The sequence below is a fragment of the Salvia hispanica genome, chromosome 1, assembly GCF_029641045.1.
Source record: "Salvia hispanica isolate PSC_SH4W2 chromosome 1, Shi_PSC_v1, whole genome shotgun sequence".
NCBI lineage: Eukaryota > Viridiplantae > Streptophyta > Magnoliopsida > Lamiales > Lamiaceae > Salvia > Salvia hispanica.
In genome coordinates, this window is record NC_142692.1 from 60,443,941 (window position 1) to 60,462,809 (window position 18,869).

Sequence of the window (18,869 nt, forward strand, 5' to 3'; positions counted from 1 at the left end):
TATAGATTGAGTAGTGGATGTGTTCATTACAAATTCAAAAGTAGGTAAATAAATTTGGTACCTCGCAAAAGTAAATTAAAGTTTTCTTTCGAAAGAAAGACTAACGACATTGGTGTGGTATAACCCTGAATAGATCTAATAGTGAGATAAGTCGTTCGTGCTATACTCAAAGATGAGTTCTTAGAATTGCTATTTCTTAATCCTTCTATGTAACATTGAGCATGTAATGTTAATAATGCACTTCTTTAATCTATCAAAATGTGCTTGTTTTTCATAATCTAAGTATCCTGATAAGTTGGATAGGGTAATTGACATCTAATATTGCTAGTATTGTTACTGCACAAAATCGTGTTCCAGAAGAGTCCGGGTTAATAATATTCTCAAGTGTTCTGAAAAAGGTTTCATTATTTAGAAAATTGTTCAATTGGAATTTATTCACGTATAAGGAATAATAATTGTAAACTAGACCACTCCTGAAAAAAGAAGTTAATTAATTAGAGCCAGTAGTAACTTTAAATTTATTGACGGATATTCGTAGCTTTAAATTAATTGACGGATATTTTTATTCGTTGAAAATAATTTAATTAAAGAGGTAACTCTAGATTACTCATAAATTAGAGCTTAAATTGAATTTAGATTTAATTTGAATTAATTAAAGGTAACCCAAATAGGCGTGGGTTAACCAACCTTCATGGATTCTTATCTAGTCCATTATACTACTCTATAAATAAAAAGACTGGACATAAGTGATAATATAGGAACCATAAGTTTAATTCAAGAAAATTTTGAAATCTTCACTTAGGTTTTTTTGAAAGTTTTGTTTTGTTTTTAAAGCCAAAGTTTGTCTTTCTTCTAGTCTAGGCCTTGAATTATTCAATAAGTTTTGTCCACTTAAAGATCGAATAAGGAATTTGGGAGAAAGATCAAAAGATCCTTAGTAGAGTACTCTATAACGATTCACATGAAGACAACAATCAATCGACAATTCTTTGGAGTCATATATTCAACTAGGCCCCCAAATTTAGTCCGCGGGTTTCGGGTAAACCTGATCCCGACCCAATACCCGACGGGTTTTGGGTACCCGAAACCCGAAATTATAGGTTCGGTACAGGTAGTTATTAGTGTTAGGATTTTTCGGGTTTAGGGTACTCGAAACTTGTATTAGGGTACCCGACTAATGTCCGATTAAATTCAATTAATTATATATTTGTGATAATTATTTTTATTTAGTATAGGGCCCCTATGGCCTGTAGGGTAAATTTATTTAATCACATGTAGATTTATGCCAAAAATTTCTTTATTTTAAATTAGGTAGTGTTTATTTGTCTAATGTCTATTATATACTCTCTCTGTCTCATAGAAATAGGCCATATTTCATTTTTCGTATGTCCCATACAAATAGCCAATATCTAATTATGGCAACATTTTTCTCTTTCTCTTTACTTTATCTTTTTATGGATCCCACCATTCACTACTTTTATTCATTTACTTTTTCTCCTTCTTTCTTACTTTACCAATTATACATTAAAACTCGTGTCAATCCCAAATGACCTATTTCTATTGGACGGAGGGAGTATATGTGTATATATATATATATATAGAGTTGTGATCAATGTCGAACCAATTTTAAAGACCAAACTAGAGACCAAATCTGGGCCATTAGATCTAGTTTTTTTGATGAGATGTGCTGCTGTGAAAATTTTTTCTGCTTCATTACTAACCCATTTTACTTCATTGTATAGGTTTATTACTTCATTCTGTACGTAATACCTTGAAACTACAACATGTTTTTACTTGCTTCCAGTAGGTTTTGAAATGATTCAACATATGCTTCATTCAAATTCATTGACGGGGGTTTTGCTTGATTAACATTTAAATATGCAATTTATTCAAGTAAGTTTATTACTTCATTCAGAAACGTTATTACTTCATTGGATAAGATTTTTACTTCATTCCAGTAGGACTTCAAATGCTTCTACACATACTTCATTCCAATAATTTATTATATTATTCCATGTGTTTATTAAACCATATTAGCGCCATGGCGGTTGTGATAGATATTGTAGAGAGAAAGAACGACACGCGACGGCGAAACCACATTTACGTACTGGAATGAAGTAAAAACCTACTGGAATGAAGTAAAAACTTACTAGAATGAAATAATATATTCTGAACGAAGTTAAATCTTCGTAACATATTAGTATGACTTATTTACCTTCGGATGAATTAAAATAGGCTCGTGATGAAGGTGAAAATAATTTATAAATTTCTGTATCTTATCCATAAAAAACTAGATCTAAAAGCCCTAATTTGGTAGGGTTCGGTGGTTCGGTTTTTAAGAGTGGATTTGTGGATAATGAGACTCTCTATATATATATAGAGTTGTGATCAATGTCGAACCATTCTTAAAGACCGAACTAGAGACCAAATTTGGGCCACTAATTTTTCTTAATCTTATGGTTATGATTAATTTAGAATTTATTTTAATATTTTATTAAATAAAAAAATTTTAATTTATTTTTTAATTTTAAAAAAAAATAATTTTTTTTAAATTTTTTTTAAAAAAAAATTTTTTATAATTTTTTTTTATTCGATAAAAACCTACTGGAGTAAATAATGAACTATATTCACTACATAATGATCTAAATGACTGTATGTTATGAAGTAATTTTTCGCATTCATTATATACTGAATTTACTTCAACTGAAAGATAATTATGTCATAACACATTAGGAAGTGATAAAATAATAAAATGAAGTAATAAACTAATAAAATGAAGTAGTAAACTAATGAAATGAAGTAATAAACTAACAGAATGAAGTAATAGCATGACTGAATGAAGTAATAAACTAACGGAATGAAGTACTAAACTAATAGAATGAAGTAATAACATGATTGAATGAAGTGATAAACTAACGGAATGAAGTAATAACCCTAAACCCAACTGAAAGATAATTATGCCATAACATATTATGAAGTAATAAACTAATGGAATGAAGTAATAGCATGACTGAATGAAGTAATAAACTAACAGAATGAAGTAATAAATTAATAGAATGAAGTAGTAGCATGAATAAATGAAGTAATAAACTAACGGAATGAAGTAATAACCCTAAACCAAACTAAAAGATAATTATGCCATAACATATTATGAAGTAATAAACTAATGGAATGAAGTAATAGCATGACTGAATGAAGTAATAAACTAACAGAATGAAGTAATAAATTAATAGAATGAAGTAATAGCATGAATAAATGAAGTAATAAACTAACGGAATGAAGTAATAGCACGACTAAATGAAGTAATAAGTTCATTACATACATTCATTTAGTTTATTATGTAGTGAATATAGTTAATTATTTACTTCATCAAGTTTTTATCGAATAAAAAAAAAATTTAATAAAAATTAAAAAAAAAGTAAAAAAAAATATATAAAAAAAATTTAAAATTTTTTAAAAAAAACTTATTTATTTAATAAAATATTAAATTAATTGTAAATTAATAATAACCATAAGATTAAGAAAAATGAAGTGGCCCTAATTTGGTCTCTAGTTCGGTCTTTAAGGGTGGATTTGTGGTTAACCACAAATTAGGGCCACTGATTTTTCTTAATCTTATGGTTATTATTAATTTACAATTAATTTAATATTTTATTAAATAAATACGTTTTTTTTAAAAAATTTATTTTTTTTTTAATTTTTTTAAATTTTTAATTTTTTAATTTCTTTTATAATTTCTTTTATAATTTTTTTTTGTAATTTTTAAAAAAAAAATTTAAATTTTTTTATTCGATAAAAACTTACTAGAGTAAATAATGAACTATATTCACTACATAATGAACTAAATGAATGTATGTTATGAACTTATTACTTCATTCAGTCGTGCTATTACTTCATTCCGTTAGTTTATTACTCCCTCCGTCCCAGAGAAGTTGGCATACTTTGAAAATAGCACGGGATTTTAGGAGGTTTTGTTATGTGTGTTAAATGGAGAGAGAAAATATAATTTTTATATTCATGTGAGAGAGAACTTTTTCCAAAAAGGGAAATGTGACATCTTTTGTGGGACAAACTAAAAAGGAAAGTGTGCCAACTTCTCTGGGACGGAGGGAGTACTTCATTTATTCATGCTATTACTTCATTCTATTAGTTTATTACTTCATTCCGTTAGTTTATTACTTCATTTAGTCATGCTATTACTTCATTCCATTAGTTTATTACTTCATAATGTGTTATGACATACTCCCTCCGTCCCAATAAATATGAAACATTTGGTTTTTGGCACATGATTTTATGCAAGTGTTGTTTTGTGAGATAATGATGAGAAAGTAAAGTAAGAGAGAGGGAAAAGTAGAGAGAGTGATGTTTCCATTTTAGGAAACGTTTTATTTTTAGTGGGACAACCCAAAAAGGAAAACGTTGCATTTCTAATGGGACAGAGGGAGTAATTATCTTTCAGTTTGGTTTAGGGTTATTACTTCATTCCGTTAGTTTATTACTTCATTCATTCAGTTATGTTATTACTTCATTTCGTTAGTTTATTACTTCATTCAGTCATGTTATTGTTATGAGCTTATTACTTCATTCAGTCGTGCTATTACTTCATTCCGTTAGTATATTACTTCATTTATTCATGCTATTACTTCATTCTGTTAGTTTATTACTTCATTCAGTCATGTTATTACTTCATTCTATTAGTTTATTACTTCATAATGTGTTATGGCATAATTATCTTTTAGTTGGGTTTAGGGTTATTACTTCATTCCGTTAGTTTATCACTTCATTCAATCATGTTATTACTTCATTCAGTCATGTTATTACTTCATTCAGTTATGTTATTACTTCATTTCATTAGTTTACTACTTCATTTCATTAGTTTATTACTTCATTTTATTATTTTATTACTTTATAATGTGTTATGACATAATTATCTTTCTGTCACGACCACATACTCCCTAGTGGTAGTGAGTGCATCTATACGTGACTAAATAACACTTTGGAAATAATAAAATGGGATAAACATAAATGATAAGTCGAACTTAGGACATTAGTCTCATAGGCGAAAGTGAATCAAGGCCAAAATAAAGTCAGAGTGCAGTCTAGGTTCATAAATTCCTAGTACAAAATCCTAATGCAGCGAAAAAATTCCAAGACAAAGTAGTATGTATGGAGACATACTACCTTGGGCTACCTATCTACTTATTTAAGGATCGTTCCCAACACCTTCGCCTTCTCATCCACGTTCAACCTGCACATTTGAAAAATAACATGCAGGGCTGAGTATTTGATATACCCAGTGAGCACATTGCCAAAAACAGTTCTATTTTTATTTGTCAAGCCACGGTTGAGTGATCACGGGGTTTTTATTAAAAAGGCCTGAGTCACTAAATCCTTTTCTTTCATAAAGATTTGATTGCGCAATCACATAACATAGATATACCATATCTGAACTTTGTGTGAACCGGGAATGTGACCACATTCCACGACGGTCATTGGACCGGCCAACTCCTTTGTTAGCTCACGATCCCCTTATGTGTACACTAGTCCGAGTAGGGTTTGCGGCCCTACTGGGACCCGAATTCGATTTAACTTAAATTGGCATAGCCAAGCAGATAGGTAATCATAAAACAAAACATGGCATGACAACATACTTGAGCAAAGATTCACATTTTCATACTGAAATCACGTTTTGAAAGAATGCCCACCTCAAAGGCTATTTCTTAGCCGAACAAACTCCTTAGCTTGATTTTTAGATGACGCGCGAAGACGCCCCTTTAGTAACATGGAAATAATACTTAATTAGGCTTAAGAAGCCAAATGAACTCAAACGTGAATGCATCCTAAGTGTGTGATCATTTTATTCCTTTTTCCTTAATTCATAAGAAGTCCTTGAGCACTAAATAAATCTTGCGATTAAGTTTGATGTGGAGGTCTACCAATTATTCGTTTAACGAAAGAGCGTTACCTCCTATATATATTTTATTCAAGCATAAAATAAACTCGAGGTCCATTCATCGTTAGCGTATCAATTCTTAACATTAATTATCCAAGCACTTAAGCTAAGGTCCGGAAATAGACTCATCTTCATGAAAATAGTTAGCGAACCATTAATTATTTAATCAACATCATGGGAGAGCCCATGATTTAATTAAATTCTTAGCCTATACTTTTATTTTAGTTGGTGGCCCAGACTTAATAATTAATTCACTAGCCCATCTTCCCATTTAGAACTTTAGCCCATGCTTTTAATTAAAAGAGGCCCAAAACAAAAATAATAGTGGCCCAAACTTCTTCTCATCTCCATCGGTCCCTACTCTCTCTCTCATTTCTCAAAATCCCCAATTTCTAAATCCCTAGCTTGGAAGAGAAACGACGGCGCGACGCCTTCCCCTCGCCGTTCGCCGTTCGCTGCTCCGGTCGGCGTCTCCCTTGCGCCGCCGGGAAATCGATCCCCTTCCCCTCTTTTCTCTAGATCGTGAGGATTTGGAAGCAGCGCGTCTCCCTTCGCCGTCCGGCGGTCACCGCCGCTGCTTCGCGACTAGCCGCCGCCTCAGATCCCCTCGTCGCTGGTGTCGCCGTTGGAGAAGGAGAGGAATCATCGCCTCTCTCTCTCTGCACTCACGGCTCTGCCCCGCCAGCACCGCCGACCTCGCCGGCGTCGCCACTGTCGGTCTTTCTCAGAGCACAGCGCCTCTCAGCACCGACGCTGCCTCCTCCTTGCTCCTGCCACTGCTCCTGCACCAGCTTCAGCGCGGTGCTACGGAGTTCGAGCTACTTCCCTCGTCACTGCTCGAAGCTACCTCGGGTTCGATCGCCGCCGGAAAGCCCCACGCACTAAGCTAAGCCCTCTAACTCCATTATCTAGTTTTCTTTTTTTTTTTTCAGGCAGTATCTTTGTGAGATTATAATTCTTGTATGATGGGTGATCAAAACTGGAAAGGCTTGTCTATGGTTTTTGTGTTGGGACTCTTGTGGGTTTGCTACTGAATTTGAGCATAAAGGCAGCCTATTGTACTCTTGTTCCATTTATGTGCTAAAACTCTAAGAATGCTACTGTTATGAGATTTCTATAGCCATGATTCTATGTTCTTGAGCCTTGCATGATGTTCGAAACAAGGCAGGGTGTGTGCTTGATATATTGATTGTGATTCTTAAGTTGTGGTGCCTCTATATGATGATATGTAAAATTTGATTGGGAGAAGGGGTGGAGGTGGAATACCTCCTGAAGCAATTACTGACTTGGTATTTGTTGTTAGAGATCAAGGCTTACCCTCCTCCTTTAGAATTCCTAGTTGCATTGACAAAGAAAGGGGGTGAAACTGAGTTCTTTTCTTTGAATGAAGAGAGATTCATGGAGATGAGGAAGGAGGGAGACATGTTACCTATGGGTGTGGGAGTTATCTGTAAGACTCTGCAGAGACTCTTCTCCTAGCTCCCTCACTCTCAACTTTCTATGTTGCTGGAAATTTTGAAGTATGTGGAAGGGAGTTCATAAGTGGTGTGGAGGGGTTTTTATAGGCTGATTTTGTGTACCTTAGGAGGAGTTAATGAGGCTGATCTCGTTTTGTTTTTATGCCCAGCATATCTCTTGTTTTTGATCCTCAATGCAGCTTTCTACTTGAAATATTTTGGTGTTACTTGGAGTACTAGGTGTTTGACTAATTAATTCAACTTGTTCTCACATGCCCTCTTAGTACTTTAGTTCATAATTCTATTTGTTTGCAAGCTGCAGGAGCATGTTGGGTGCACCTAGGAGAATTTGAATGGCCGTCCAGCCTCTTTGTTTTCATGCTGCAGAAAATCTCTTACTTCCTTGATCTCCACTACTTTTGATTAATGAAACTTGGTGTTTAGCTTAGGACAAAAGGACTTCTCATTTACTTATTTTGGTTGATTGTGTGACTAGGAAAGGCTACTTCGCAGGGCTGTTTTGGAGGGGAGTAAAATGGCAGCTTTGACTTGCTATTTTTGGTGAGTCTTTGGTCCTTCATAGCTAAAGATGTGTTGTTTCCTTTCCTCTATTAAGGGCTTCATTAGTTCCTCTTGTTCTTTAGCAATTAACACTTGTTTTTATCTTGCAGGAGGAAGAAACAACTTGGCTGCCACTTAGCTGTCTCGGAAAGTGGGCTCGCTGCCCTGGGCTCGGCGGCTGTTCAGATACGGGCCGCGACTTTCGGCCCGAGAGAAGAGGCCCGATGACATTTGTTCCATGCACATTTTTTTGTTAGCTGTTCATTTTATTGTCTATGTAACGCTATTAAAAAATTCTTTATATTCTACAACGTATTTCCATTTGTTTAGTTCGTTTGATTATTTCTTTTAGCTTTTACTTTGCAATTAAAAAGATTAAATTTCATTAAAGGCTTGAGTTCCATTAACTCTTCACGAAAAGAGAACATTACATCTTTAGTTCGACATTAACAAGGCGAAAGAAAAGAAATAAGGGTGCGCGTATTACACTTTCAGTTGAAGTAAATTCAGTATATAATGAATGCGAAAAATTACTTCATAACATACATTCATTTAGTTCATTATGCAGTGAATATAGTTCATTATTTACTCCAGCAAGCTTTTATCGAATAAAAAAAAATTTTAAAAAATTTTTTAATAAAAAATTTAAAAAAATATTAATTTTTTTTTAAAAAAAAAACTTCAAAAAAATATTTAAAAAATATTAATGTTTTTTAAAATTAAAAAAATAAATAAATTAAAAACGTTTTTATTTAATAAAATATTAAAATAATTCTAAATTAATCATAATCCTAAGATAAAGAAAAATGAGTGGTCCAAATTTGGTCTCTAGTTCGGTCTTTAAGAAGGGTTCGACATTGATCACAATTTTATTAAATAAAAATATTTTTAAATTTTTTTAAAAATTTTTAAAATGTTATTTTTAGTTTTTTTTAAAATTTTTTTTTTCGAATTTTTAATTTTTTTTTCTTATTCGATAAAAACTTGATGGAGTATATAATGAACTATATTCACTACTTAATGAACTAAATGAATATATGTTATGAAGTAATTTTTCGCATTCATTATATACTGAATTACTTCAACTGAAAGATAATTATGTCATAACACATTATGAAATAATAAACTAATGAAATGAAGTAGTAAACTAATAAAATGAAGTAATAACATAACTCAATGAAGTAATAAACTAACGAAATGAAGTAATAGCATGACTGAATGAAGTACTATACTAATATAAAGAAGTAATAACATGATTGAATGAAGTGATAAACTAACGGAATGAAGTAATAACCCTAAACCCAACTGAAAGATAATTATGTTATAACACATTATGAAGTAATAAACTAATGGAATGAAGTAATAACATGACTGCATGAAGTAATAAACTAACAGAATGAAGTAATAGCATGAATAAATGAAGTAATATACTAACGGAATGAAGTAATAGCACGACTGAATGAAGTAATAAGCTCATAACAATAACATGACTGAATGAAGTAATAAACTAACGAAATGAAGTAATAACATAACTGAATGAATGAAGTAATAAACTAACGGAATGAAGTAATAACCCTAAACCCAACTAAAAGATAATTATGTCATAACACATTATGAAGTAATAAACTAATGGAATGAAGTAATAGCATGACTGAATGAAGTAATAAACTAACAGAATGAAGTAATAAACTAATAGAATGAAGTAATAGCATGAATAAATGAAGTAATAAACTAACGAAATGAAGTAATAGCACGACTGAATGAAGAAATAAGTTCATAACATACATTCATTTAGTTCATTATGTAGTGAATATATAGTTCATTATTTACTCCAGCATGTTTTTATTGAATAAAATTTTTTTTTAAAAATTTAAAAAAAAATAAAAAAAATAAAAAAAAACATTCTAAAAATAATTTTAAAAAAAATAAAAAAAAATTTAAAAAAATAAAATTTTTTTTTAAAAATCTAAAAAATCTAAAAAAACACGTTTTTATTTAATAAAATATTAAATTAATTGTAAATTAATCATAACCATAAGATTAAGAAAAATGAGTGGCCCTAATTTGGTCTCTAATTCGGTCTTTAAGAGTGGATTTGTAGTTAATAGGACTCTATATATATATACAAACCCCTATCTATAATATAAACTACAAACTTTAATCCTACACACTTCTTGTAATTATTCTACGGTTAGTAAGGGCTTGATTTGTCGATGTCAACGCATAATACAATTTCTGTAATGGAGGTGTATATGGAATTTGATTCTTTCATTAGTTACACGCCTCCCCCATTTCACTCCAACCTGCTATAATATTGACAAGAATATTATGTAACAATCAATGATTACCAAACTACCATTATTATACATAATTTATCTCCATAATTTTTGGAGATAGATTACATTCAGCTAAAAAATCGTAATACTCATTCAGCCATAAAATATCACTTTTCTGAATAAATCAACATTTCGATACCAACGTTGTTCTCCGGTGGAATTTGATCTCCTAAATCTTCTCCGGCGTTCTTATATTACATATATTTTGTCAGGCTAATTTGAATAATAGGTGTATCATAATGTTGAAACCAATAACGATTATGTTGGGTATTTCTACGTTACTTGATGAATGAGGTTGAGTAGTAGGTTATATTTCGAATTTTTTGATGTCCCTGGGATGAAATTGGTGATGATTTTTTGGTGAAGAATTTGTTGAATATTCTTTACTTTTTGATGCTTATGTTGATGCTCTATACATAATATTCTCTACTTCATCTGCTTCGGATCCAAGCCATCCACAACAATCCTCATCTCCGATCACACAAAATCCACAACAAACCACAACAATCCCCATCTCCGATCACACAAATTCAACCAGATTCAAACGATCAACTACGATCTCCACATAATTCAACTCAAAACTCCGATCAATCGCTAAACGCATCCAAAGTAAACAGAAGAACAACAATGACATGAAACGAAACCATAGCAGCGAATTCCATAGCAAAATAGACGCAAATCCAACAGTGATTCAACAAAACAATCCGAGCTTCGAACAACGAAGTCTCAGGAAATCCAGAAAGACACTAAACATAAATTAAATTGTATCTTCGCCTCCGTAGAGACGGTGTTGCACAACTTCTGATGAAACTTTGAACCGTACCCCCAAATTCTATCCCCTAAAGTGTGTGTAGAGAGTGAGAAAGATGAACTAAGAGCTAAAAGATGATGGATGATAATCTTCATGTAAGCCGCGTGCTCTTATTTATAAGGAGTGGAGCTTCTAGATTCTTCCTTGTAATCCCCATTCTGCCCTTCTTCCTTGTAATCCCCATTATGCCCTTTTCTCAGATGCTCCTTCGTCTGGTCCTTCTCTATTCTGCTCACTTTCTCTGCCAGCTCCCTTCTCCAGGCGATTCTCTTTCTTCCTGGATCTGACATTTTCTCTACACACCTGGCTTACAAAACCTTGTTAGACCCGGGAAATTACAGAAATTAGCCTTATCATCGACGAAGAGGGTAGTGCTACCAAACGTAAACGTCGTTCTAGCATATGTCATTGCAATGCCAAACTTAAGTTGAAGTATTCAACGGATTTCGAGAAGTCCTCGATGTGTTGTCAGCAACTTTGTAGACGAACACAATCACGAGATGGTCGATAAAAAGCATGTCCGATACATGAAATCCAATCGTAACCTTGGGGATATTCATTATAAATTCATGGAGGACTGCGCAAAGGCCAACATTAGAACTATAATGACTTTCAATTAATTGAAGGAGTTCTTGGGTGGCTATGATTCTGTGGGTTGCACTGCTTATGGCATACAGAATGGTAATCGCGACATATTGGAAGAATGAAAGACGTTGATGTCCAAATGATTTTAAATCAAATGGAGGAGAAGAAGAACACCTGTAATGGTTTCCATTACAAATTCCAGCAAGGTAGTGATGGAAAGTTAATTAGTCTTTTTTGGTGTGACGCTATGTCGCGAAAGAACTGCAAGATGTTCGGTGACATTGTATCCTTTGATACTACGTAATAAAATTCATCCAAATTTCAGTATTTCAACATAACTATGTAATAAAATGTCAATATATAGGCCAACATGTCACTTCCATGACATATAGTGTCAGTGCATCTAACCATTTCTATACCCACTAATATTAACACTACTTTATCATAAAATCAACAAACGCATCCAAATTTCAATATAGTTTCCACAGTAAACTTACTAGTAGATCCAAGTCTCTCCCATTATTTTGTCCGATCTGGAATATCGTTCTCAGGCACAACATTGTCTAGCACATCTGCAACCCCAGTCTTCAATGAAAAGCACACCAAACAGTAATGCCTATTTGAAAATATTGGGAAAAAAAAATCAACACATAGTAATACAATTGCTTCAATATTCATTTTAAAGCACATCGCTTTTGGTTAAACTAGAGAACAATTACCAAATCATATTTTGTGATATCGAAAGTTCCAGTGTTGTTGAATTGACTATCTAGCTCCTCACATATTGTAGTCGCAGCTTCAGAATCTTCCCAACTAGCTCTCCGTTCAACCACATCGAATGACTGCAATCTTTACACAGTGTCATTAGATAAAAAAATAAAACAAATTGCATCATATTAACAGTACACTTACTGTGGGAGCTGTTGTGACAAACAATCTGCTAGGCTTTTTTGTTGATTTATGCACTTCCATGCCATTCAAATACGAAGCCCAAGCATCGATAACTTCAACGTCAACAACCTCATGTGGCTTCAACGAGCTGGATTTCCTTTTAGTAACTTCCACCACATCATCGAAGTAAATACCTAGATTTCAACCATAAGTTATTCAAGTCACGCACTTTTGTTAATCCAACACAATAATAATACAATATTTTGTTTACATCCACATGTAGGGGTTGCAAGTAGAAATTGGTAACAATCCCTCTCTTCTCTAGACCATGTTGGGCTGATACGCGTTGATGATGATCCCTCTCTTCTCCCTGTTGGCATTGGCAGTCTGAGTTTCCTTGCTGGAGCAGGTTGTATGTCAGCATACGTGCTCTCTTCACGATTCATCTCTGCATCTCGACGTACAGATAATTTACCCACATCAACGCCTCCTGTAACTATTTGTGTTTCGAAAGTAACATTACCTAGCTCAATGACTACTTCCACGACATAACAAATGTCTACATCTACTGCGTCGTGCTGCAACAGAAAACTGGGAAATCTACAATGTCAATAAGTAGGGCCAAATGTCAACACCCCTCCTTAATGGCAAAATTGTTTATGCCAGCTGTTTTACATACCTCTGACGCAACATCACGTGCTATAGCCCTAGCCACGTCGAGTGCATTGTCCTCATTGATAACCGTTCCTACTTTCGCAACAGCCACATGCTCTTTGCAACCCACCTCTCTTCCAGTGTCACTAGCAGTAATAAAATACAGACTGTCTCCTCTCAAGTCAGCAACGGTCTCTCGGTCCTCGTCCTGGGATACAAGTTCATCGCCACTAAAACATAGGTTGGCTGGCTCCCTTAGCTCGAACTCTGACATATCAGCCTTCACGGAAAGTAAGATAGGATGATTGAGTAAGCAATCAAATTAAACAAAAAAAAAAGAAAAAACGGTTGCATCAAACCTCTTCAACGTTGGCTGGGTTGGCTGTTCCCGGTTGACGTTCTGAATCAGAGTGACCAGTGTCATCATCCTACAATGTTGCAAAAAGTCACACTTTCATTAAGTATATCAACACATATTTGTCTGTGAAGTGTTTTAAAACAACAAATAATGTATAATATATACTTAACCGGGCTAGAATCAAAACCAAGGTTGAAGCTTGGGTATTCGTCTTTGTTATCTAGTATATCCATTTCATCAGCCGCATCTAACAAAGATTTTAAGGAATCTGACCATTCTAACGCTGCATTATAGTGGGCTGACTGCGACTGCGTCATTGACTCCACAGGATCAAAGTCTTTTCCGTCCAGTCTTAATGCCCTAGTAAGAGTATCACACGTTATTCAAAAGCTGTCCTTATTCTTGGAGGAGCTTGGCTCAATTCCTTTCCCAGCATCTTAAAACCATCACCTATGTGTTTGGTTGCCCCCCAAACGCCCCTCATATACACTAACTCATTCGAAGCATCTCTTTCTTCAACAACATTTCCAGTAGCCGGTGAACGAGCCACTCCTGTTTAGCTATCCAGTCCTTTATTCTAGGAATGGCACGTGGCACTCCATCCCTATCCTAAGCTATACATTATTTTGTATGAAAGCATATTTTATTGTTATTAAATATTAATTGTCATTTATAATAGAGAAATGAAGTGGACCACGTAAAAGAAAATATTTAGTGTTATGATTGGCTAATAGTAGAATATATGCATAGTTATGATTCATAAGAGTTCTCAAAACTAATGTACGTAAATTATGTACAATTCAAAATATTTAAAATATTAAATAATTGATTTAAACGTGTGTGCATGGGTGTTATAACGTGTGGATGAAATTGTGATGTTTTTGTACAGGGAATATATCTATACCTATACTATATATGTATGTAGATATATATATCCTTCTTATATGAAATGATAATATTTAAAATAATACATATTATATATGTAGGTGAATGAAATAATGTGTGTGTATGCATTAATACGTGTAAGTCTAACATACATTAATATTCATAGTGAAAGAAAGAAGAAACACGTATGGAAGCTAAAGTTAGGTTTTGTGAGTCATTTTGACTTTATAGATTAAATAAATTTGAACAATAAAAATAATAGCTTTACAAAAGAAGATTATATAGGGAATTTAAAATGTCCAATTCCTCTAATATAAAGCATGTTCGTATATAGACGACGATAACTACATGAGAAAAAGGCATGAAAAAAATTAGAAGCTTTAGGTAGAGAAATTTCTCTTCAAAAATAATGAAAGAAGTTTCTATGTAGAGGAACAAAAGAAGAAGATGAAATTAGCTCATAAGGATTAAGAGCTGTAGATCGAGAATGGAATATGGGTGTTGGATTTGATTATATGTTATCATCAGGTGGGTATAAATTACACTTTTAAATTTTACATTCGTTATGTGGTTAATTACTACGTGTTGAATTAAAGTGAATATTTGAATAGTGCATTGAATATGTTTTATATAGTATATTGGAATTATTTGGTGGAACATAATATAGATATGTGAAGCAATGGATACATTTCACATATGGCATTGAAAGTACATGAATTATATGATTAAAGAGGATCTGTGACGGTCTTGTCCTGGATCTGAAATTACAGAGGGACCTATGAGTCCAACTAGAGGGACCTTCAGGTCAATTATAGAGGGACCTATGAGTCCAAATATAGAGGGACCTATGAGTCCAATTACAGAGTGACCTTCGGGTCATAGAGGAAACCCGGGCAGATACCAGGCTTGATTTGTCACAGAATAATAAATTTAATAGAGAGGCATATGCATATGGATGTGCAAATTGTTTATGATATTTAATGTTTATAGTTATACGTATTGAAAAAAAGAATATGTTGGATAATTGTGTGATGCGAAATTAAAGGTAGAGTTCATATACATTGATTTGTGATTCGTATAAATAACAAATACTTTTAAGAGTAAGTTACAATATTCAAAAGTATGTATTTAATAAATGTAGGCTTTTGGAATTAAAGTATTTGGGTGGTCTTCTATTTGGATGTGTGATTATTATATTTTAAGTCATAATTGTCAATTATAAATATATATGCATAAGAGGGGTTGGATGTGACATCTCCTACGGTGCACTACTGAATCAACATATAAGGCATGCAGTAAATAACGAATTTGTTGTGTAAGAAATGTCAACAACTAACCTAAATCAGATACAAATAATGCTCTATGCTCAAGGTCAAGACATGTCAACAACCGATTCTAATTCAAACAACTATGACACTAATTGTGCTTCCTTATCTTCTGCTAATCACCGAGAATGTCAACAATTCGGGGTTTGACATAGCCACGAGCTGATGTCTCTATGAGAGCAGTTTCCATCAACAGTAAAAATATTTTCTTGAAATGTGCCCCCTCAAGTTTCTTGTAGCATCTTCATTTCTAGTACCTTTGTCTGCATAGAATATATATTCCTCTTCAATTGAACTGGTGTACTGGTATTTGATGCCGGTAGTTCTGTCACAACCAAATGTAATCCCCTCATTTGGGATACCAAAATTAGCTCGACATCTTTCGCGTGAACCACTACCTCAACACCATTAGGCAGCTTAAGGCTGCACCGTAGGTGGTCAAAATGCTCCAGTAGCCAATAGGCTAACATCACAGTCGAGAAGTCCACCGAAGCCGAGCTGCCTGACAGCAGTTTTCTACCTTTTGTTGAGAGACTTCAGGATCCGCAAGAAAAAATGAGTCGTTCTCTTGATCCTTAAATGAGGTCTCTTGGATTGTATAGGGACGCCCACCACAGATTTTGAAAGCTTTCCAGCATTCTGGTCCGCTTCCCACTTGACTCACCATCAGCGACACGTCAAGCAAAGCGAAAAGCTGTAGATGATGGTGAGTCAAGTGGGAAGTGGACCGAATAGCTAGAAAGCTTTCAAAATCTATGGTGGACGTCCCTATACAAGCCAAGAGACCTTATTTAAGGATCAAGAGAATGACTCGTTTTTTCTTGCGGATCCTGAAGTCTCTCAACGAAGGTAGAAAACTGCTGTTAGACAGCTCGGCTTTGGTGGACTTCTCGACTATGACGTGGCCAGCAACGTTAGCTTATTGACTATTGGAGTATTTTGAGCACCTACAGTGCAGTCTAAAGCTGCCTAATGGTGTTGAGGTAGTGGCTGACACGAAAGATGTCGAGCTTATTTTTGGTATCCAAAATGGGGGGATTACATTTGATCAATGTGACAGAGCCACCGACATCAAATACATGGAAACCATTCCACTTGAAGAGGAAGATATATATTCTATGTAGACTAAGGTACTAGAAATAAAGATGCTACAAGAAACTAGGGGGGGCACATTTCAAGAAAATATTTTTACTGTTGATGGAAACTGCTCTCATAGAGACATCACCTTGTGGCTTTGTCAAAACCCGAATTGTTGACATTTCGGTGATTTGCAGAAGATAAGGAAGCACAATTGGTGTCAGTAGTTGTTTGTGAATTAGAATCTGTTGTTGACATGTCTTGACCGTGAGCATAACATTGTTTGTATCTGATTTAAGTTTGTTGTTGACTTTTCTTATACAACAAATTCATTATTTACTGCATGCCTTCTACGTTGATCGAGTAGTGCACTGTAGGAGATGTGTGCCACGTGCCATTCCTAGGATAAAGGGCTGGATAGCCGAACTGTTGAAAGTGAGAGAAGAAAATGAAATAAAAGAGGATGATTTCGATCTTGGACAGAGAATGAACTGGGTAGTGCGGAAATGTTAACAGGAGTGGCTCGTTCACCAACTACTGGAAATGTTGTTGAAGAAAGAGATGCTTCGGATGAGTTGGTGTATATTAGGGGTGTTTAGGGGGGCAAACAAACACATAGGTGACAGTTTTAAGAAGATGGTAAAGGAATTCAGCCAAGATCCTCCAGTAAGGACAACTTTCGAATAACGTGTGATACTCTTAGGAGGGCGTTAAGACTGGACGAAAAAGACTTTGATCCTGTGGAGTCAATAACGCAGTCGCAGTCAGCCCACTATAATGCAGCGTTAGAATGGTCAGATTCCTTAAAATCTTAGTTAGATGCGGCTGATGAAATGGACATACTAGATAACAAAGACGAATACCCAAGCTTCAGCCTTGGTTTTGATTCTAGCCCGGTTAAGTATATATTATACATTATTTGTTGTTTTAAAACACTTCACAGACAAATATATGTTGATATACTTAATGATAGTGTGACTTTTTGCAACATTGTAGGATGATGACACTGGTCACTGTGATTCAGAACGTCAACCGGGAACAGCCAATCCAGCCAATGTTGAAGAGGTTTGATGCAACCGTTTTTTCTTTTTTTTTTTTGTTTAATTTGATTGCTTACTCAATCATCCTATCTTACTTTCCGTGAAGGCTGATATGTCAGAGTTCGAGCTAAGGGAGCCAGCCAACCTATGTTTTAGTGGCGATGAACTTGTATCCCAGGACGAGGACCGAGAGACCGTTGCTGACTTGAGAGGAGACAGTCTGTATTTTATTACTGCTAGTGACACTGGAAGAGAGGTGGGTTGCAAAGAGCATGTGGATGTTGCGAAAGTAGGAACGGTTGTCAATGAGGACAATGCACTCGACGTGGCTAGGGCTATAGCACGTGATGTTGCGTCGGAGGTATGTAAAACAGCTGGCATAAACAATTTTGCCATTAAGGAGGGGTGTTGACATTTGGCCCCAGTTATTGACATTGTAGATTTCCTTGTTTTCTGCTGCAGCACGACACAGTAGATGTAGACATTTGTTATGTCGTGGAAGCAGTCATTGAGCTAGATAATGTTGCTTTCGAAACACAATAGTTACAGGAGGCGTTAATGTGGGTAAATTACCTGTACGTCGAGATGCAGAGATGAATCGTGAAGAGAGCACGTATGCCAACATACGACCTCCTCCAGCAAGGAAACTCAGACTGCTAACATGGATCATCATCAACGCGTATCTGCCCAACATGGACTAGATAAGAGAGGGATTGTTACCAATTTCTACTTGCAACCCCCTACATGTGGATGTAAACAAAATATTGTATTATTATTGTGTTGGATTAACAAAAGTGCCTGACTTGAATAACTTATGGTTGAAATCTAGGTATGATGTTATTTATTTCGATGATGTGGTGGAAGTTACTAAAAGGAAATTCAGCTCGTTGAAGCCACATGAGGCTGTTGACGTTGAAGTTATCGATGTTTGGGCTT

General features: G+C 34.5%; 1 protein-coding gene and 2 pseudogenes across 1 annotated transcript; 1 reads left to right on the forward strand and 2 right to left on the reverse strand.

Moving 5' to 3' along the window:
- Positions 1-12,222: 12,222 nt before the first annotated feature.
- Positions 12,223-13,923, reverse strand: LOC148934287 (uncharacterized). Its single transcript, XM_089062254.1, has 7 exons — positions 13,777-13,923; positions 13,608-13,676; positions 13,274-13,528; positions 12,866-13,172; positions 12,616-12,788; positions 12,422-12,545; positions 12,223-12,344 (listed from the first exon to the last, which is right to left on the reverse strand). Exons 1-7 carry the CDS (start codon positions 13,921-13,923, stop codon positions 12,223-12,225), a joined length of 1,197 nt encoding a protein of 398 aa, XP_088918380.1.
- A 2,082-nt stretch (positions 13,924-16,005) lies between these two features.
- LOC148934288 (uncharacterized) lies at positions 16,006-16,493 on the reverse strand (annotated as a pseudogene).
- A 1-nt stretch (position 16,494) lies between these two features.
- On the forward strand, positions 16,495-17,072 carry LOC148934289 (uncharacterized; annotated as a pseudogene).
- Positions 17,073-18,869: the final 1,797 nt, after the last annotated feature.

Coding starts and splice junctions, on each gene's coding strand:
- LOC148934287 (XM_089062254.1), bottom strand. CDS start 13,923: ATGACGCAGTCGCAGTCAGCCCACTATAATGCAGCGTTAGAATGGTCA. Junction 13,677..13,776: donor TTGGTTTTGATTCTAGCCCG/GTTAAGTATATA, acceptor GCAACATTGTAG/GATGATGACACTGGTCACTC. Junction 13,173..13,273: donor CACGTGATGTTGCGTCAGAG/GTATGTAAAACA, acceptor TTTCTGTTGCAG/CACGACGCAGTAGATGTAGA.